General features: G+C 37.1%; 1 protein-coding gene across 1 annotated transcript in view; it reads right to left on the reverse strand.

The window, feature by feature from the left end:
- DMD (dystrophin) overlaps positions 1 to 22,794 on the reverse strand; it is a 1,714,964-nt gene that overhangs the window by 1,494,258 nt on the left and 197,912 nt on the right. The window contains exon 7 of the mRNA XM_061178407.1: positions 13,887 to 14,037. Within this exon, the coding sequence (XP_061034390.1) occupies positions 13,887 to 14,037 (151 nt within the window). The remainder of the gene's footprint in view (positions 1 to 13,886; positions 14,038 to 22,794) is intronic.

A 22,794-nucleotide genomic window follows, 5' to 3' on the forward strand; every position in this document is an offset into this window, starting at 1 on the left:
ACACCCTCCTGCTTCCCTCTTTGAGAAAACATGGATTCTCAAGGCAACTAATTTTTAAAGTACATTAAAGTTTTAAAAGCTATTTTACAATTAATTTTTAATTAAATATTTACTTCTTATGGATTTGAATTTCTCATAGCTGGATTTATACAATGGAGATTTACAGTTGATGTGCTAATTAAACTGAAATATGAGCCAAATTATTCCAAATACAGATGTATCCCCAGAGAAATACACTAAAATTTTTGCCTATCAGAAGAGAATGTCTTCAGGTTAAAATACTGTAATATATGATTGTTAAAGTCTGTTTTTCTTTATTAAAAGAATATAAATTATTTACACACAGATACGTACTAGGTATTTTATTATGTATTTCTTGCCAGTATTTTTCTTAGAGTAATGCAATTGTTACACTTATCAAATTTAAAAAAATCTGTCATGCTCCTAATTAAATTTCTATACCATTATTAGATACAAATGTCAGCAATGTTTGTTTTCTAATGTCAACTAACAATCCTTTTTTTCCTTATGACAAGAAAAAAGGCCAACAGTGAAATTTAACATTAAAAATGCTTAGATTTGACCAACTTAGATTTTGTTATACCTCTGTATAACAAATAATTCTATTTCTTATAAATTATTCTCTAGTTAAAGAATCTGACCAAATTTGTTGTTCCCTTACTACATATTCACATCTTATGATTTAAATATGACTTTTCTCTATTTCCTTCAAATGTTTCAGTGGTACCGAATTCTTGCTCTGACCCATGTCAAGTTGGTCTTCAAAATCTGGCTTAGGACAACCACTGAAGAGTCACTTCAATGTTTACTTCAGACTTATGCTATTTTATCCTTTGTTAGCATACATGTGAAATACTGTTTGGAAAACAAAGGCATGGAAATATGTAAGGCTAGGGAATTATTAGATTTGACACTTAGAGGTAAAGAACAACAATTAATAGAAAGGTAGAGTAATAGAAAACAAAAACAAGGTTAGATCTCCAGTAAGTTCTATAGGAGGGTATACAATACTTCCCTTGGTCAGAGTATATGCTCAACAACATGAAACAGGAAAGGACTGTGGTTGCCTATATGCATAGTTTATTACTCCTTCTACTTCAATGATTAACCAACAGGAAATTACCAACACTTGCAGGTCCTACACACACACACACACACACACACACACACACCCCCCCCCCTAGAAACAACACAGATCATGGGTTATGCATGGATTCTAAGGCCATCTACTCCCACATAACACTTTAAATTAATATAATTAAAATATGCTTAGTAAACTATTAAGTTTAAGTGATTTATAGTTTTTAGCTTAGCCAAATAAATGTACACAAAAGGAAAGACTGATGAGAACAAAACTTGAATTGAATATAAAATGTGCAAAAATCTTAAGAAACCAGAAGAGTTTCTACAAACATGGGATAAGTCTAACATTTAGGAAAGTACTATCTTAGAAAATCCAGCTCAGGAACCAAAAAATCCCTAGATACTCATGAACAATTAGCTAATGCAATACATCTGGATGTGAATTGATTTTATTTTCAAATAAAAGCATCCCAGGCAAATCAGAAAACTTTATGATTTCTTAGGAAATGATGGGGGGGGGTAGGCAGTATATCATTCTCGTTATTTTTTCTCTTATGGTCATTTTTACGTCCTTCTTTCCATCACCTCTGCACTGGGCTAGGCTCTGTATTCCTTATTCTATCTATTCCCTGAATGAAATGATCTGGAAATGACTTGCCATTTTATTTTCAGTCCAATATTCACTTTACTAAGCCTGACAGGTCACAGTACTGTCTAGTTCCCCATGAGGATCTATTTATAGTATGTAATTTTGTTATAAATTTGCTAAATATTTTAAATAGGCTTCCTCAACAGGCTCTCCTAGAAGAGCTTTTATTTTGATACCCACTTACTTAAACATTCTTGCATAGTTATCTTAGTCTTTATAGCAAACCCATTTTTTTAACCTTTTTGTTAAAAATAAATGTTTATATTTCTTCTAAATCTTAAGCTACCAAAGGCGGAGGGGCCCTAAACACCATTTCTATGATGTTTTAAAGATTTTAAAAGCACCCAATGCTTACCAATCCCAGGAAGGGGGCTCAGTAAATGCGGAAAACTGTTTTAAAAACAGAGCTGACCATTAATGTACCCCTACATCTTTCCAAATATAAGTAGAAAAGGACATAATATGGATGACAGAGTGACAAAAATATGTGCATGTTTAAAGGTGTGGGATCTAACGTCAGATTTTCTGAGTTTGATTCTTGCATGTATTGCTAACCAGCTATGTGACCTTGTGAAAGTTTCCGACCACACCAAGCCTCAGCTTCCTAATTTTCAAAATTGGGATAATAAGGGTACCTTCTTCATTAGATGGTTAGGAAGAATGAATAAGCTACAATTGGTTAGCACCTTGCCTGGTACACAATAAATACTAACAGCTAGTTAGTTCTAAAAACTCATATTTAGGCACATTCAGAACAAAGACTTTAAACCATACTGCAAGAACCCAATATTCACCTAATTCACCCTCATCTTATTCATGCTGTCATCATCCTCCAATAAGCATTCTACGTACAGAAATGGAATGTGGTTTTGGAAATCCAGGAAAAGAAGGGCTCAAGTTACAGTAAAGCTTTAGGATCTGAAGAAATATATAATACATTTTAAATCCTTAAATAAGACTTTAACTTCCAAATTATTTACATGAGACTAACAACAGTAGCTTTAAACTAATTGATCAAGTGGTCTCATACGTTGCTGAAAAATTACCATGGTCAGAGGAGCTATTTCATGGAGTGAGGAAATATTTCATGAGTGATAGATCCTAATCATTGTATAATAGCCCTCAATTCTCCTAACTTTCCTCCTCCCTCTACAGTCCATGCATGCATGCATCTATCCATACATCCTACATATAGTTATATCATTGAAATCAGAAATTAAAGTGAACACCAAGAAAATCTAATAAATAATTACAAAATGTCATTAGCCTGAAAATAATTATTGAAAAAGAAGAGAACAGGAGTATTGGGAGAGAGGGCTGGGGTGGAAGGTTTCAAGTGTACCACAGAGGAAGTTATCTGCATTGATTGGCTAGTATGTAGATGTAACATTCAATGCTACTGATTATCTTCCAGTTCAAACATTACCGCCATTCTCATGATGAGCCCATTTTCTTCAATATTCCCTTTCTAGTCCCTTTTGCCCTAATTTTAAAGAAAGAGCTTCAGGATTAATGTTGAAAAATCACTTCCTTAAGCATCTTGACTCTGAGCATTTCATACACAGCCACTACTAATGTGTTCTCTTTCCCTACTGCGTATTCTAAGTTTGAGGACTTGTATGCACCCAGTCTCTCCATCTTTTCCATCTAGATATTCCCAAGCCTGAGGGACCGAGTGCCATACTTCTCTAATCTCTTTGCTACTCTCTGCATTTGCTCTAGCCTCTAGGATCGCCACTGTAATCAAAGTTAATGGAATCTCAGAATAGACGAAAAGAGTCTGGGTTCAAAGGCAGACAGGTCAAGACGACAAGCTCAAGTCTACGAAGTACTATTTAAGTTACCTTAGGCAACTCAATCTCTCTGAATACATTTATTTATCCACAAATTAGAGATTTAAATCCCTCCAGGACAGGTTTAGTACTGGAGTGAAATGAGATAGTACATTAGAATCAGCGACTGCAGTGCTTAGTAGAATTGATAGGTAGTGAAGAAATGCTTATTTTCTTCTATTTCTGACATCGTCATCTTATCATTTTGTTCTTACACTAAGATGCATGGAAATAGCTCCTCTGGGCATCAGTATTTATTCACAATACCCTTGATAATTATATTATGTATCTTTAATTACTAAATATTCTCAGTGTGCTGAAACTATAGAACATCATGCAAAAATATGTGCTTCAGTAGTTTTCTCATTCTCACTAGATATGACCTAGATCTTTGTTAATGGAATATTAAATATTATCCAGTATAAATTATCTCTGAAAAATGTAGTTCCACTGAGTAACAGAGTACTACCAGTTGTACTACTAGAAATCATTCTGTTCATAACAGAAATATTAAACATAAAATGATAGTATACTGTAGTTAACAATTTTATATTCCTTAGAAATATACATAATGAAATATTCAACATTATTTTTACATGAAATTAGATTTATGGTCATGCATTTTGTTATAAGATACATGAACTTATTTTTCAAGAAAAAATATTTTCTTAAAATTCATATTATCATATCAGTTGTGGCTTTCTTGTGAAGAATTTTCCCCTAAAATGCATTCTGAAATGTTTTATATACTTAAATAATTCCTTTACATCATTAATGTTGCATTACCTATGGAAGGCAACTGAAATTAATTTGTATTGGTTCAGGAAAATAAAGATACTTTAGCTGAGACCAACTTGATTAAGTGAGAGATAGGGTCTTTTTCCTTCTTGCTTTACCCTCCCCAGAGGGCAGAAACTTCTAATAAATAAGCATTATAGGAGAAATTAAGTATAAAAAATAAACTGGGTATCTCTAAGATGAGGGGGTCTTGGATAATTACATTTTAGTAGATGCACTGATGTACTTTAAAACAGGGCTGTAACATTTTGAGCCATGTTACTGAATCAGTGCTCAATAGTTGCTAATTAGTCACCTGTTAGCTGGAATCACTTGATCTGTGAAAATAAGGACATGGGTATGGATTGCATTATTATTTTCTAATTAAATTAAATTAATGGCGTTATCTAATATGAGAAGTTATCCTTGGAATCTGCTGCTTTTTTTATAGTATGTTGATGGGAAATTAGATGTCTTCTCAACTAGATTAAAAAAAATTAAAACTGAGTATCATGCATACACTACTCTGTAGACCATAAAGCGTAATGTTGTCCCTTTTTACATTAACTTGCCACTTCTTTATGCCAAAAGAATTTTATTACATACAAATCAACTTTGCTTGAGTAAAAGTCATGTCTTATATAATAATAACAGCTAAGATAATTTATATAATTCTGGGTATCAAGTATTATTCTAAGTGCTTTTTATGCAATTATGTAGTAAATATTTTTATCAACCCTATAAGATAGGTATCATCATCATCACCACCACCCTGATTCATACTTGGGGAAACTGAGGCACAAAATGCTTAAGTAACTTTTGCAAAGTCATTCAGCTCACAAGTGATAGAGCTATATTTTGAACCTAGGCAGTCTGGCTTCAGAATCTGTGACATACTGCCTCTCATATAAGAGATATTAATATAGCTCATATAAGCATAAGAGATAGATACATGTTTCTTATAACTCATAAGGCACATGAATAGAAACTTAAAAACTCCTGTGTGTAAGTGTATGCATATGTGTGTGTACTCAGTTGAGTATCAGGTTTTACCCCTCTAGTAATACTTGAATTCAACCTATTACATTTGAAAAACTACTATCATGAAGCTTGCTTTAAAAACACACACATAATAGTTAGGTCCTCCTATATGCTCTTACTGTTTGAAAGTAATGTTAACATTGGTATGTCTTAGTGACAAATGCTAATCACAAAAATTGTGTTTAATATAAGGTTTTGAGTAGTAACAGGAAGTTCAAGTTACTTTTATCTAAACGGCTTAGTTTCTTTGTATACTACATTTTTTTCTTACTTTTCTCTCATGAATCTTTCCTATTTGGATATTCTCTCTTGAAACCTGTTCGTCATAATGCTGTCTATTGATATGATCATGCCATCTCCCACCTAGAGGATGCATGCTTTTCTCCCATGGTTCTTATTCACTGCCCCTTGAAGGTCAAGTAAGGTCCATATGGAAACCAAAGAAAGAGACAGAATAACATTTCTAGGCCTTCTCTCTCCTTTCTAAGTAAAAATCTCGGAAGAAAGGTTAAGTTGTAAGCCCAGCTTAAAGGGGCAAGCAAGACCTGATCAAGCCTAAGACTGGGGCCATAAGGACAAAAAAGAGTCCTTATAATTTATAGGAAGTTCAACCTAACTTACAAGTTCAACCTAACACACACAAATTTAAAAACAAAGTTGTAGGATTACAGACACTATAGTTTCTTTGGCTGGTCCACTGTGCACATATTCCTCATGAATTGGCCAGCTGTGGTAGGTAGCCAGTTGAGGATTTGATTCCATTGAATGGTTTTCCTTTTCCACATAACCAAGGCTCACATGCCTGATTTCTATGGACAAACACAAGTATGACTGCTGGTAGCATCTTCTGTGACATTTATAAAAAGATGCCAGGGTTATAACCATTAAGATATTTGAACAGAGAATGAAACAGGGAGAGAGGAATGAAAAAAAGCCAGAGTTAGTGAGAGGGCACCAGAGATAATATCTCCATGTAAGTTGCTTTAAAGATGTGTTCCTTCTTCACCTGTATAAGTTGTTTTCTTGACCCAACTCAAAATTTTTTTTTACTGTTTATTTAAATTGTAAGTTTCATGTCTGTCAGAGTGGAAGCAATGATGAAGCTTCTGTGTGTGATAGAAGTAGTCAGAATTATTTAAAGCATTTGATCCAAAAACCATTTACTGAGCATCAATTATGTGCTAAATACTTGGCTTGACATTGGGGAAACACAGGAGAGGTCTCTCTGGTTCTCTGGCTGTAGCATAGTATTTTTTTTTTTTTTTACCAATTATATTGTTTACCTTTACTGCCATAGCCATCAAACATTCATTAAGCACTTATGCGGGCAAAAAATAGGAAATAAAATGGAATTTCATAGCAGTAACTAATAACATGTACTTTTAATCTTGCTCAAGATGTAAGAGAGCTTATTAGTCACTAAAAGCACTACTTGATTCTATGGCATTCTTAGGCTTTTCAGAATCACTCATGCTCCTCCCAATTATTGCATTTCTCTCTTAGTATTGCCTATTTTTTAAAAATCCAACTTTGGCCTCCCAATTGCCCAGTCTCAGAAACTATTATTTTGAACTCTGTGATAATTCCCTAAATCTAGTCTCTTTGGTTCTGCTGTTGATTTCCAAAACATTTTTTAAACAATTTTCATTGGCATTGCTTTGATTCAGGTTCTATATACTTTATGCAGTATGTTCCTAACATATTCTGGCCTCCTGTTCATCTGTGCTCTAGTTTATCTTACAAGATATGTCTTTCTAAAATATAAGATAAATTTTCCTAAATTGCCACTCTCCTCAGTTTCATTTATCATCAGTAATGGCTCCCTATTGCCCACAGACTAGCTCCAAATGCTTGTCTTGAGATCAAGACCCTCCATGATCAGGCTGTGGTCCTCCAGCAGTGAGCAGAGTGCAGCACATAACCTAGGCAAGTGACATACCTTTTATTACCCCACCTCATTTCCTTTGCCCAACAAATCACTGTTTCTAACATTCTCAAGCCATCTGACATATTATGCCTTGTATAATGGTCACTTGTTTTCTGTGTCATTATCTGATGTACTAGCATGTGAGCTTCTGGAGGAAGATTCCATAAACAGTAGGTCTCTGTATTCTTCACAGCAGCTATTTTGCTTTAATAAGTGTTTGTTCAGTGATATGGAATAAAATTCAATGGAATGAAATGAAATGTCAAATCCTTTGGCAGGATTACACCTAAATCTTCCCATTACATTACTATTTAGATCATTTTAAAGGTCACCAGAAGAGGACATTTCACAATCTTGGCAATCCAAATGTTTGTGATTAACTAAGCTTCAAGGAAAGGATAGGTGACTGAGCTTCTAAGAGGTCATTTAATTTGTATTAATCAGTACTTAACAAAGAACATTTACTGAAGTAACATAGTGCACATGTCACAATGATACCTGCAAATTCTAATAACTTGTATGCTAAGGATTTTGTTGATGTTGTTACTAAGTCAGTGTAACTAATAACAAAAGTCTAAACCTCTCATAAGAATTGGTAACAGCTAGTAAACTAAGCTTTAAACCTCATCTCAGCGTGACTGTGCTACAAGACAAGATTCCCGAGTCAATTATTTTCTTTTTGATTAAAATACCCTCCAAAATAGCAAACTGCTTTCCCATTAATGAAAGTTCAAGCCCACATAAGACTTTCTTTGTCCTCAATAATATTGTCACTCCTTCTAGGGAAATCCTTTCATTCCTTATCAACATCACTAATAACATCTTTCTCTTAAGACAGAAATAACCAACCGGAATTATTTCTGACGTGTTCCTTCACAAGAAGATTGAGAGCTTCAATTTGTTCACTCCCAAGAGAATCACTTTTGGGTGACTCAGATCTAAAGTAAACCTCTAAATTCTTTCCCCAAAGCAATAGCTATGAAGAATGACTGGTCTTTTCCAAATTTTGCAGCAAATTGAACTTTTCCCAGTTACCCCGAGTTAACAGTTTGGCTAGATGTAATAGTAACCACCAATATAGGATTGATCGTTTTACCTTGCCTAATTGGCAGATTCAGTAAAAGTGACTTATTTCCATGGCATTTTACAGTGGTTCAATTTCTAGCCTGCCTTGTAATAAAATGCTGTTGAAATGAAGATAGCAAAGGATGCTGCCACAGAACCGAGAGAAGCATATCTGTAATATGCATGGTGTACTTGCAAGGAGAGAGAGAGAGAGAGAGAGAGAGAGCACAAGAGGGCAGGAACACGCCAGAGTCCTCTGACCCGAGCAGAATTTAAATCCATTCCCAGCAACAAAACCTGAATCTCTTCTTTAGTTCTGTCATCTGTAATCATCTCTTAAAAAAATAAAGAGGATGACTCAAGGATGTACTGTCTATGGATATGAAGCTAAAAAAACTAAATGTTATATTAGGTGAGAAGCATGGTGATGCAGCAGGGTGCAGTTACTTTCTGACTACTCCAAGGTTACTGATGTATTTCACTGTCAGAAGGAGAAATTTTCTTATTTTCATTCACTAACAATCCTTGGGAAGAAAAGCTGCAAAGTAAATCAGTGATTATTTAAATAAGGCTTTAGTTTGAATTCAGTTACCTAAAGAAAGAACATTTATCCCTTCTTCTGTTTTATGAAGCTTGGAAAGACTAACAAAAAGAAAATTTACTCCTTTTAGCGTATACTTCTAAGAAAACATACATGTTTCCCATTTAAATAAATTCAACTCCTTTATAAATTGTTTGATTTTGTCAAAAAATTTTCTTCTCATTGTAATTACTTCAAGTAACAAAAGAGAATTATCAACTGTCAGGCTTTCTCTTAGCTATGTAATATGTTTTTCCATTGTCTTAATTTTATTAAAAAAAATATATTGTAAAGTGGGTTTAAACAGTTAAAGGTGGAAGATGGCCTCGCTTTCTGTGTCAGCAAACCAATTCCTTCTGCTTTTCCTTACGCACTTATATGAATAAATCCTAGATGTAAATGATTACATAATCAACTTGCATATAGTTCTGTTGCTTTCTTTTTGTTTCAAATTATGCTCTTCAAAGCAATTTCATATTCATCAGAAAAGGCACATTTTCAAGTAATGGACAATCTATTCAAATTTTATTACAATATTAGTCAGATACTTTCCATTCCATTCATTCTAAATCTTCCAGAGCAAAGTGCAAAACCTTTCAGGTAATTGGCAGAATATGAAGACCCTAGACAGCCTAACCTCAATGAAGGCTCTGTTCCTGGTTTCCAGATGAGACCTTTACTCGTAGTTGCCCTAAGTCACTCACCCTTATGGCTACCCTACCATTCTCTGCCACTTCTCTCCTTCTCTTCCTGGCTTCCTCCTTAGACTCCAGGCATCCAGTGCCGACATCCGTCCCTCTGATGTTCAATGCCTGTAGTCTTGTCCTTGCCTGAAATGCTTCACATTCCAAAACTAATCGAAACATTAAAACCATGACTGGAAGGAACACTAAAAATCAACTGGCTCAACACTTTTATTTCCAAAGTGAAAATATGGAGAACCTGAGAGATTCAATAATTTCTGAAAATTACATATTTAGTTAATGGTAAGCTGGGATAGTACTCTGGCTTCCCAGGCAAGAAGGTTGTCTTAGGTTGAGTTCGTTCCCAAACAGACCCTAAGCCAAATATTTGGGTACAAATAGTTTATCTGAGAAGTCATCTCAAGAGACATTATGAGCGGGTGGGACTGTGAGATAGTTTACCCCATGGACATCTGGGGCCCAGTCTTGCTGGGAAACCTCTGAGAAACTGGGTATTGAGAGATACCTTGGAATCATCCCACCACTGGGCAAGGGTTCTAGGGTACTTATCCGTCATTTCCCGTCCCTCCTTGGTTAATGGCAGCTCTGGCAGCACTAACTACTTTTTGCCCATGTTCAAACTGGCTGAGACTCTCCTGTGGCCAGTGAGTGCCTTCAAACAGAGAGGAAGCCACTGGTATACACAGAAACTGTCTGCACGCAACTTCCAGTGTAGGCCAAGGGGAAGAGAATGAATACATGGTCTACCAGAGGAATGCATGATCACACAGAAAAAGTGGTCCAGTTCAAGGTCTAGCACTGGCTCTAACTTCTTTATCAGATGTTCAATTAAAACCTATGTGACAAGTGAACCTCTTTTAGTCACAGTTTCCATGTGAAAATTAGAATGCAGTTGATGCTTTATTTTTTCCCAACGGGGTAGCAGACGGGATTGCCATAGCTATAGCTCTCCCCAAACTGTTTTATCTTAAGCTGCTGTGGCCAAAGGATGGCTTTGGCTGCAGCAATAGCAAAAGCCAGCCCCATTTTTCACTGAACCTGAAGTTCATTAAATAAAAAACAGCTCTGGGACTTAAAAAGAAAGGTATCTTTCATCTGCATGAAAGAATTGTGAAGCTAACTATGACAAAAAGTTATATATAAAAAAAAAGGATGAAGTTGGGTGAGACACAGATTTAGGAGGTATGAGTTGAGGGAGCAGATATTTCCTTTCAAAGCCATAAATCCAAGAAGCACAGAATCCTGAGTAGAGTTGTCAGATATGATCCAGGATGCCCAGTAAAATCTGAACTTCAGCTAAACAATAACTAATTGGGGACATACTTACACTAAAAAAAAAGTTCATTGTTTATGTGAAGTTCAAATTTAACTAGGCTTCTTGTACTTTTATTTGCTAACTCTGTCAACCCTAATTTTGGGCCAATCATGAAGGTTCTTCTGTGTGTGTGTGTGTGTGTGTGTGTGTCATGATGGACTGAGCAAGGCTCTGTTCCTACAATAAAACCCAGAGCTAGTTTTATAATGGTTATTAGAATGCAACACTGTCACAATTTGCAGATGACATGATTTTATGTCTAGAAAACCCTGAAGACTCCACCAAAAAACTGTTAGAACTAATAAATGAATTCAGTAGAGTCACAGGGTATAAAATCAATATCCAAAAACCTGTTGCATTTCTATACACTGACAACAAACTATCAGAAAGACAATTCTTTAAAAAAAAATCCCATTTACAATTTCATCAAAAAGAATAAAATGCTTAGCAATAAATTTAACCAAGGAGGTGAAAGACCTGTATGCTGAAAACTGTAAGACACTGATGAAAGAAACTGAAGAAGACACAAATAAATGGAAAGATATGCCATGCTGATTGAATGGAAGAATACTGTTACAATGTCCATATACCCAAAGCAATCAAGGGATTCAATGCGATCCCTATCAAAATTCCAATCACATTTTTCATGGAAATAGAACAAACAATCCTAAAATTTGTATGGAACCACAAAAGGTCCCAAATAGCCAAAGCAATCTTGAGAAAGAAGAACAAAGCTGGAGACATCCAGCTACCTGATTTCAATTTATATTACAAAACTACAGTAATCAAAACAGTATGGTATTGGCATAAAAAACAGACACATAGATCAGTGGAACAGAATAGAGAGCCCAGAAATAAACCCATGCATAAACAGTCAATTAGTTTACAACAAAGGCACTCAGAATATACAAGGGGGAAAGGACAGTCTCTTCAATAAGTGGTGCTGGGAAAACTGGACAGGCACATGCAAAAGAATGAAATTAGACTTCTATCTTTTACCTTACACAAAAATCAACTCAAAATGGATTAAAGACTTGAATGTAAGACCTGAAACCATAAAACCCGTAGAAGAAATCATAAGTGGTAAGCTCCTTGACATTAGTCTTGGAAATGATTTTTTGGATCTGAGTACAAAAGCAAAGGGAACAAAAGCAAAAATAACCAGTGAGACTACATCAGACTAAAAAGCTTCTGCACAGCAAAGGAAACCATCAACAAAATGAAAAGGCAACCTACTAAATGGGAGAAAATACTTGCAAATCACATACCTAATAAGGGATTAATATCCAAAATATATGACGAACTCATACACCTCAACAGCAAAAAAAAAAAAAATCTGATTAAAAAATGTTCAGAGGAACTGGATATTTTTCCAAAGAAAACATATGACTGGCCAAAAGGCACATGAAAAGATGCTCAACATCACTACTCAGGGAAATGCAAGTCAAAACCACTATTATCAAAAACACAAGAAATAACAAGTGTTGGGGAGAATGTAGAGAAAGGGGGATCCTCATGCACTGTTGGTGGGAATGTAAACTGGTGCGGCCACTGTGGAAAACAGTATGGCTGCTCCCCAAAAAATTAAAAATAAAACTTACATATGATCCAGCAATTCCACTTCTGGATATTTATCTGAAGAAAACAAAAACACTACCTCGAAAAGATATCTGCACCCCCATGTTCACTGCAGCATTATTTACAATAGCCAAGACATGGAAACAACCTAAGTGTCTATTGATGGATGAATGGATAAAGAAAGTGTGGTGTATATATACATTGGAATGTTGTATATATTCCATAAAAAGACATAAAAAATAATAAAATCTTGGCTGTTTGTGACAAATTGGATGGACCTTGAGGGAATTATGGTAAGCAAAATAAGTTAGACAAAAACAAACACTGTATGACTTCAAGTATATGTGGAATCTAAAAACCATTACAAACAAACAAACAAAACAAAACTTACAGATGCAGAGAACAGAATGGTGGTTGCCAGAGGGGAGAGGGCTTGGGGACTGGGTGAAATGGGTGAATGGGGTCAAGAGGTACGAACTTGCAGTTACAAAATAAGTAAGTCATGGGGGTGTAATGTAGAACATGGTAACTATAATCAATAATATTGTAGTGCATATTTAAAATTTGCCAAGAAAGTAAATATTAAAAGCTCTCTTCACAAGAAAAAAAAAAATCTAACTTTATATGGTGGTGGATGTTAACTAGACTTATTGTGGTGGTCATTTTGCAGTATATACAAATATTGAATCATTATGTTGCACACCTGAAATGAATGTCATATGTCAGTTATAGCTCAATTAAAAAATGGAAGCTGAAAAGAAAAGAAATATTTCTGTAGAAATTCTAATCACAGAAACAATAAATGCTTTCTGGCAACCAGGGAGCATAACTGTAAGTGTACAAATAAACTGAAGAAAGGTAAGATGGAAATATTAAAATTATTAGATGCTATATTTTATAGGAAAGCAATGCTACAGATGTTCATTTTTCATCAAGCTTGGCCTGCTCTAAGACCTTATGAATCGAAGGTAAAGCCATGTTTAAAAAATCTTGCCTTATTACTTAAATTTGCTTTGCAGGTAATCCCTACAGAGACCCTCTTCTAAGAAACCAAAACTTTAATAAATCACATAGCCGGCATTGTTCTCTTCCAGGAATATATTTGATTTTTTTCAAATATGAAAAGCCTAGCTATTTTGTATTTGAAAAAGTAAACATCGCAAAAAATATTAGGTAAGCATTATTTTAAAACTCTTCTCAATTGAAGCTTTAATTCTTTCTTATCTGTAAACCATGGCATGTGTATGTACGTAATACACATAACACACTTAGTTTGTTTTTCAGATGAAAGCAAATAGCGTAAAATATACTAACCTTATGTTGTTGTACTTGGTGTTTTAGGTCCTCAAGATCAGGTCCAAAGGGTTCTTTTTCCATTTTCCTTGTTCTCTCTTCTGTTTTTGTTAGCCAGTCATGTAACTCTTTCAGTTGCTGATTCTGGAGATCCATTAGAACTTTATGTAAACTGAAAATTTGAAAGATGCCTATTATTGCCTCTGTCAAAACAACTTTACTTATTATTATTAAACCTATTACTAGGTAAAACTATTGACATTTATAACTAAATGTGTGTTCACATGGTTTGGCATCGTTGGACATTAAGAAGGAAGGTAAATAAAGCCCATAATCAATCACCTCTGAAGTTATTCTTTCTTTAACTTACTATAGTTCACACATCGCAATTTTTAGAAAGTTTCACATAGCTAACTAAATGTGAACATGCTAAATAAAGTGTGAGCCATCTCTGGTAATTGAGTTAGTAGTATATCCTGGCAATCATTTGTTTATATATCCATTATTTTAATTTTAATATGTGTGGTGATAAAAAACGGCCACAAAATTCTTTGTCATGCCATCAAGAGATGGAGTCTATTTTCTATGCTCATGAATATGGAGTGGCCTTGTGATTTGTTCTAACCAACAGAATGTGGCAGAAGTGACGCTATACGAGTTCCAAGCATAGGCTGTAAGAGAACAGGTAGCTTTTGTATTCTCTCTCTTGGAACCCAGCTGCCATGCTGTAAGGAAGCCCAAGCTAGACTACTGAATGATTAGAGACCATCTTGAAAGTAACTCTGGAAGATAAAATGCTCTCTTAGAAGTTGAGCTTCCTGATGAATGAAGCCCAATGAGGGACCCCAGCCATACCACGATTGCAGAACAACAACCTAGATGAGCCCTGTCCATATTCCTGATCTACAGAATCACGATATAATTATAAATTTTCGTATTAAGCCACTAAGTTTTGGAGTCATTTGTTATGTAGAAATAGATAAGTCAAAGAATGCTTTTTTGTTTTTTTTTTCCAAAGATGTATACAATAGGGTAATGTAATTACCTATTACCAATGGGTAATGGATTTAAAGTCCAAAGGCTTGGTTCTGGTTCACAGCCTGGCTATATGCCCTAGAACTAACTTCTTAAACATTCTCAATTTGGATACCGGCATCAGGGACGTGAGACAATATCTTGCCTATCAATCACACAATTTCATGGTGAGGATGAAAGTTAAAATTTAGGTTATTTCATCCATTAATTCAACAAAAAGTTGAGACTCAAATGAGAAGTATTAGTACCTGTTTTAAGGTAAATATTCTTCATGAAGGCATGTTTAAAGCATTTTTGAAAACCATAGTATACTGCACACTGATCTCTTTATGTCAATAAAGAGGACATAATTCCCGTTAGAAATTTATTATTCTGATTTATAAAATCTTTACAAGGGGGAGGGGCAAGATGGCGGAAGAGTAAGACGCGGAGATCACCTTCCTCCCCACAGATACATGAGAAATACATCTACACGTGGAACTGCTCCTACAGAACACCCACTGAACGCTGGCAGAAGACGTCAGACCTCCCAAAAGGCAAGAAAATCCCCACGTACTTGGGTAGGGCAAAAGAAAAAAGAAATAACAGAGACAAAAGAATAGGGACGGGACCTGCACCAGTGGGAGGGAGCTGTGAAGGAGGAAAGGTTTCCACACACTAGGAAGCCCCTTCGTGGGCAGAGACTGCGGGTAGCAGAGGGGGGAAGCTTCGGAGCCACGGAGGAGAGCGCAGCCACATTGGTGCGGAGGGCAAAGCGGAGATTCCCGCACAGAGGAGCGGTGCTGAGCAGCACTCACCAGCCCGAGAGGCTTGTCTGCTCAGCCGCCGGGGCGGGCGGGGCCTGGGAGCTGGGGCTCAGGCTTCGGTGCTAGCCGGGAGGGAGTCCGGGAAAAAGACTGCAGCTGCCAAAGAGGCAAGAGAATTTTTCTTGCCTCTTTGTTTCGCGGCACGCAAGGAGAGGGGATTCAGAGCGCCGCCTAAACGAGCTCCAGAGACGGGCGCGAGCCGCGGCTATCAGCGCGGATCCCACAGCAACAGGGACGCAGAGGGAAAAACGGAGAGATTCCCGCACAGAGGCTCGGCGCTGAGCAGCACTCACCAGCCCGAGAGGCTTGTCTGCTCACCCGCCGGGACGGGCGGGGGCTGGGAGCTGAGGCGCGGGCTTCGGTCGGATCCCAGGGAGAGGACTGGGGTTGGCTGCGTGAACACAGCCTGAAGGGTCTAGCGCACCACAACTAGCCGGGAGGGTGCACGAGAAAAAGTCTGCAGCTGCCGAAGAGGCAGGAGACTTTTTCTTGCCTCTTTGTTTCGCGGCGTGCAAGGAGAGGGGATTCAGAGCGCCACTTAAACGAACTCCAGAGACGGGAGCGAGCCGCGGCTATCAGCGCGGACCCCAGAGACGGGCATGAGACGCTAAGGCTGCTGCTGCCGCCACCAAACAGCCTGTGGGCAAGCACAGGTCATTCTCCACACCGCCCCTCCCGGGAGCCTGTGCAGCCCGCCACGGCCAGGCTCCCGTGATCCCGGGACAACTTCCCCGGGAGAGCGCACGGCGCACCTCAGGCTGCTGCAACGTCACGCCGGCTTCTGCCGCCGCAGGCTCGCCCCGCCTCCTCCGTACCGCTCCCTCCCCCCGGCCTGACTGAGCCAGAGCCCCCGAATCAGCTGCTCCTTTAACCCCGTTCTGTCTGGGCGGGGAACAGACGCCCTCAGGGGACCTACATGCAGAGGCGGGTCCAAATCCAAAGCTGAACCCCGGGAGCTGTACGAACAAAGAAGAGAAAGGGAAATCTCTCCCAGCAGCCTCAGAAGCAGCGGATTAAAGCTCCACAAACAACTTGATGTGCCTGCATCTGTTGAATACCTGAATAGACAACGAATCATCCCAAATTTAGGAGATGGACTTTGGGAGCAGGATATATTAACTTTTCCCCTTTTCCTTTTTTTTGTGAGTGTAGATGTGTATGCTTCTGGGTGAGATTTTGTCTGTATAGCTTTGCTCTCACCGTTAGTCCTAGGGTTAAGTCCGTCCGTTTTTTTTTTTTTTTTTTTTTTTTTGGCTTAAAAAATTTTTTTTCCCTAATAAATGTTTTCTTAATAATTTTTTCCTTATTTTCTATTTTTAAAAAAATTTTTAATAAGTTTTTTCATATTTTTTATTTTAAAAAATTAAAAAATTTTTTTTCTTAATAAATTTTTTCTAAATAATTTTTTTCTTATTTTTAGTATAAAAAATTAATAAATCTATTTTTAAAAATTAAAAATAATTTTTTTTCTTAATAAATTTACTCTTAATTTTTTTTCTTATTTTTTATTATAATTGCTTTATTTTATTTTATTTTATCCTCTTTTTTTCTTTCTTTTCATTTTTTCTCCCTTTTATTCTGAGCCGTGTGGATGAAAGGCTCTTGGTGCTCCAGCCAGGCATCAGGGCTGTGCCTCTGAGGTGGGAGAGCCAACTTCAGGACACTGGTCCACAAGAGACCTCCCAGCTCCACGTAATACCAAACGGCGAAAATCTCTCACAGATCTCCATCTCAACATCAAGACCCAGCTTCACTCAACGACCAGCAAGCTACAGTGCTGGACACCCTATGCCAAACAACTAGCAAGAGAGGAACACAGCCCCATCCATTAACAGAGAGGCTGCCTAAAATCATAATAAGGCCACAGACACCCCAAAACACACCACCAGACGTGGACGAACCCACCAGAAAGACAACATCCAGCCTCATCCACCAGAACACAGGCACTACTTCCCTCCACCAGGAAACCTACACAACCCACTGAACCAACCTTAGCCACTGGGGACAGATACCAAAAACAACGGGAACTACGAACCTGCAGCCTGTGAAAAGGAGACCCCAAACACAGTAAGATAAGCAAAATGAGAAGACAGAAAAACACACAGCGGATGAAGGAGCAGGGTCAAAACACACCAGACCTAACAAATGAAGAGGAAATAGGTAGTCTACCTGAAAAAGAATTCAGAATAATGATAGTAAGGATGATCCAAAGTCTTGGAAATAGAATAGACAAAATGCAAGAAACATTTAACAAGGACGTAGAAGAACTAAAGAGGAACCAAGAAACGATGACAAGCACAATAAATGAAATTAAAAATACTCTAGATGGGATCAATAGCAGAATAACTGAGGCAGAAGAACGGATAAGTGACCTGGAAGATAAAATGGTGGAAATAACTACTGCAGAGCAGAATAAAGAAAAAAGAATGAAAAGAACTGAGGACAGTCTCAGAGACCTCTGGGACAACATTAAACGCACCAACATTCGAATTATAGGGGTCCCAGAAGAAGAAGAGAAAAAGAAAGGGACTGAGAAAATATTTGAAGAGATTATAGTTGAAAACTTCCCTAATATGGGAAAGGAAATAGTTAATCAAGTCCTGGAAGCACAGAGAGTCCCATACAGGATAAATCCAAGGAGAAACACACCAAGACACATATTAATCAAACTATCAAAAATTAAATATAAAGAAAACATATTAAAAGCAGCAAGGGCAAAACAACAGATAACACACAAGGGCATCCCCATAAGGTTAACAGCTGATCTTTCAGCAGAAACTCTGCAAGCCAGAAGGGAGTGGCAGGATATACTTAAAGTGATGAAGGAGAAAAACCTACAACCAAGATTACTCTACCCAGCAAGGATCTCATTCAGATTTGATGGAGAAATTAAAACCTTTACAGACAAGCAAAAGCTGAGAGAGTTCAGCACCACCAAACCAGCTTTACAACAAATGCTAAAGGAACTTCTCTAGGCAAGAAACACAAGAGAAGGAAAACACCTACAATAACAAACCCAAAACATTTAAGAAAATGGGAATAGGAACATACATATCGATAATTACCTTAAATGTAAATGGATTAAATGCTCCCACCAAAAGACACAGACTGGCTGAATGGATACAAAAACAAGACCCATATATATGCTGTCTACAAGAGACCCACTTCAGACCTAGAGACACATACAGACTGAAAGTGAGGGGATGGAAAAAGATATTCCATGCAAATGGAAATCAAAAGAAAGCTGGAGTAGCAATTCTCATATCAGACAAAATAGACTTTAAAATAAAGACAATTACAAGAGACAAAGACGGACACTATATAATGATCAAGGGATCGATCCAAGAGGAAGGTATAACAATTGTAAATATTTATGCACCCAACATAGGAGCACCTCAATACATAAGGCAAATACTAACAGCCATAAAAGGGGAAATCGACAGTAACACAATCATAGTAGGGGACTTTAACACCCCACTTTCACCAATGGACAGATCATCCAAAATGAAAATAAATAAGGAAACACAAGCTTTAAATGATACATTAAACAAGATGGACTTAATTGATATTTATAGGACATTCCACCCAAAAACAACAGAATACACATTTTTCTCAAGTGCTCATGGAACATTCTCCAGGATAGATCATATCTTGGGTCACAAATCAAGCCTTGGTAAATTTAAAAAAATTGAAATCGTATCAAGTATCTTTTCCGACCACAACGCTATGAGACTAGATATCAATTACAGGAAAAGATCTGTAAAAAATACAAACACATGGAGGCTACACAATACACTACTTAATAACGAAGTGATCACTGAAGAAATCAAAGGGGAAATCAAAAAATACCTAGAAACAAATGACAATGGAGACACGACGATCCAAAACCTATGGGATGCAGCAAAAGCAGTTCTAACAGGGAAGTTTATAGCAATACAAGCCTACATCAAGAAACAGGAAACATCTCGAATAAACAACCTAACCTTGCACCTAAACCAATTAGAGAAAGAAGAACAAAAAAACCCCAAAGCTAGCAGAAGGAAAGAAATCATAAAGATCAGATCAGAAATAAATGAAAAAGAAATGAAGGAAACAATAGCAAAAATCAATGAAACTAAAAGCTGGTTCTTTGAGAAGATAAACAAAATTGATAAACCATTAGCCAGACTCATCAAGAGAAAAAAGGAGAAGACTCAAATTAATAGAATTAGAAATGAAAAAGGAGAAGTAACCACTGACACTGCAGAAATACAAACGATCATAAGAGATTACTACAAGCAACTCTATGCTAATAAAATGGACAACCTGGAAGAAATGGACAGATTCTTAGAAATGCACAACCTGCCGAGACTGAACCAGGAAGAAATAGAAAATATGAACAGACCAATCACAAGCACTGAAATTGAAACTGTGATTAAAAATCTTCCAACACACAAAAGCCCAGGACCAGATGGCTTCACAGGCGAATTCTATCAAACATTTAGAGAAGAGCTAACACCTATCCTTCTCAAACTCTTCCAAAATATTGCAGAGGGAGGAACACTCCCCAACTCATTCTACGAGGCCACCATCACCCTGATACCAAAACCAGGCAAAGATGTCACAAAGAAAGAAAACTACAGGCCAATATCACTGATGAACATAGATGCAAAAATCCTCAACAAAATACTAGCAAACAGAATCCAACAGCACATTAAAAGGATCATACACCATGATCAAGTGGGGTTTATTCCAGGAATGCAAGGATTCTTCAATATACGCAAATCAATCAACGTGATACATCATATTAACAAATTGAAGGAGAAAAACCATATGATCATCTCAATAGATGCAGAGAAAGCTTTCGACAAAATTCAACACCCATTTATGATAAAAGTCCTGCAGAAAGTAGGCATAGAGGGAACTTTCCTCAACATAATAAAGGCCGTATATGACAAACCCACAGCCAACATTGTCCTCAATGGTGAAAAACTGAAACCATTTCCACTAAGATCAGGAACAAGACAAGGTTGCCCACTCTCACCACTATTATTCAACATAGTTTTGGAAGTGTTAGCCACAGCAATCAGAGACGAAAAAGAAATAAAAGGAATCCAAATCGGAAAAGAAGAAGTAAAGCTGTCACTGTTTGCAGATGACATGATACTATACATAGAGAATCCAAAAGATGCTACCAGAAAACTACTAGAGCTAATCAATGAATTTGGTAAAGTAGCAGGATACAAAATTAATGCACAGAAATCTCTTGCATTCCTGTATACTAACGATGAAAAATCTGAAAGTGAAATTAAGAAAACACTCCCGTTTACCATTGCAACAAAAAGAATAAAATACCTAGGAATAAACCTACCTAAGGAGACAAAAGACCTGTATGCAGAAAATTATAGGACACTGATGAAAGAAATTAAAGATGATACAAATAGATGGAGAGATATACCATGTTCTTGGATTGGAAGAATAAACATTGTGAAAATGACTCTGCTACCCAAAGCAATCTACAGATTCAATGCAATCCCTATCAAACTACCACTGGCATTTTTCACAGAACTAGAACAAAAAATTTCACAATTTGTATGGAAACACAAAAGACCCCGAATAGCCAAAGCAATCTTGAGAAAGAACAATGGAGCTGGAGGAATCAGGCTCCCTGACTTCAGACTATATTACAAAGCTACAGTAATCAAGACAGTTTGGTACTGGCACAAAAACAGAAATATAGATCAATGGAACAGGATAGAAAGCCCAGAGATAAGCCCACGCACATATGGTCACCTTATCTTTGATAAAGGAGGCAAGCATATACAGTGGAGAAAAGACAGCCTCTTCAATAAGTGGTGCTGGGAAAATTGGACAGGTACATGTAAAAGTATGAAATTAGAACACTCCCTAACACCATACACAAAAATAAACTCAAAATGGATTAAAGACCTAAGTGTAAGGCCAGACACTATCAAACTCTTAGAGGAAAACATAGGCAGAACACTGTATGACATAAGTCACAGCAAGATCCTTTTTGACCCAGGTCCTAGAGAAATGGAAATAAAAACACAAATAAACAAATGGGACCTAATGAAACTTAAAAGCTTTTGCACAGCAAAGGAAACCATAAACAAGACCAAAAGACAACCCTCAGAATGGGAGAAAATATTTGCAAATGAAGCAACGGACAAAGGATTAATCTCCAAGATTTACAAGCAGCTCATGCAGCTCAATAACAAAAAAACAAACAACCCAATCCAAAAATGGGCAGAAGACCTAAATAGACATTTCTCCAAAGAAGAGATACAGATTGCCAACAGACACATGAAAGAATGCTCAACATCATTAATCATTAGAGAAATGCAAATCAAAACTACAATGAGGTATCATCTCACACCGGTCAGAATGGCCATCATCAAAAAATCTAGAAACAATAAATGCTGGAGAGGGTGTGGAGAAAAGGGAACCCTCTTGCACTGTTGGTGGGAATGTAAATTGATACAGCCACTATGGAGAACAGTATGGAGGTTCCTTAACAAACTAAAAATAGAACTACCATATGACCCAGCAATCCCACTACTGGGCATATTCCCTGAGAAAACCATAATTCAGAAAGAGTCATGTACCAAAATATTCATTGCAGCTCTGTTTACAATAGCCAGGACATGGAAGCAACCTAGGTGTCCATCATCGGATGAATGGATAAAGAAGATGTGGCACATATATACAATGGAATATTACTCAGCCATAAAAAGAAATGAAATGGAGGTGTTTGTAATGAGGTGGATGGAGTTAGAGTCTGTCATACAGAGTGAAGTAAGTCAGAAAGAGAAAAACAAATACAGTATGCTAACACATATATATGGAATCTAAGGGAAAAAAAAAAAAAGAGGTCATGAAGAACCTAGTGGCAAGATGGGAATAAAGACACAGACCTACTAGAGAATGGACTTGAGGATATGGGGAGGGGGAGGGGTGAGATGTGACAGGGTGAGAGAGTGTCATGGACATATATACACTACCAAATGTAAAATAGATAACTAGTGGGAAGCAGCCGCATAGCACAGGGAGATCAGCTCGGTGCTTTGTGACCACCTAGAGGGGTGGGA

Source organism: Eubalaena glacialis, chromosome X, assembly GCF_028564815.1.
Source record: "Eubalaena glacialis isolate mEubGla1 chromosome X, mEubGla1.1.hap2.+ XY, whole genome shotgun sequence".
Lineage (NCBI taxonomy): Eukaryota > Metazoa > Chordata > Mammalia > Artiodactyla > Balaenidae > Eubalaena > Eubalaena glacialis.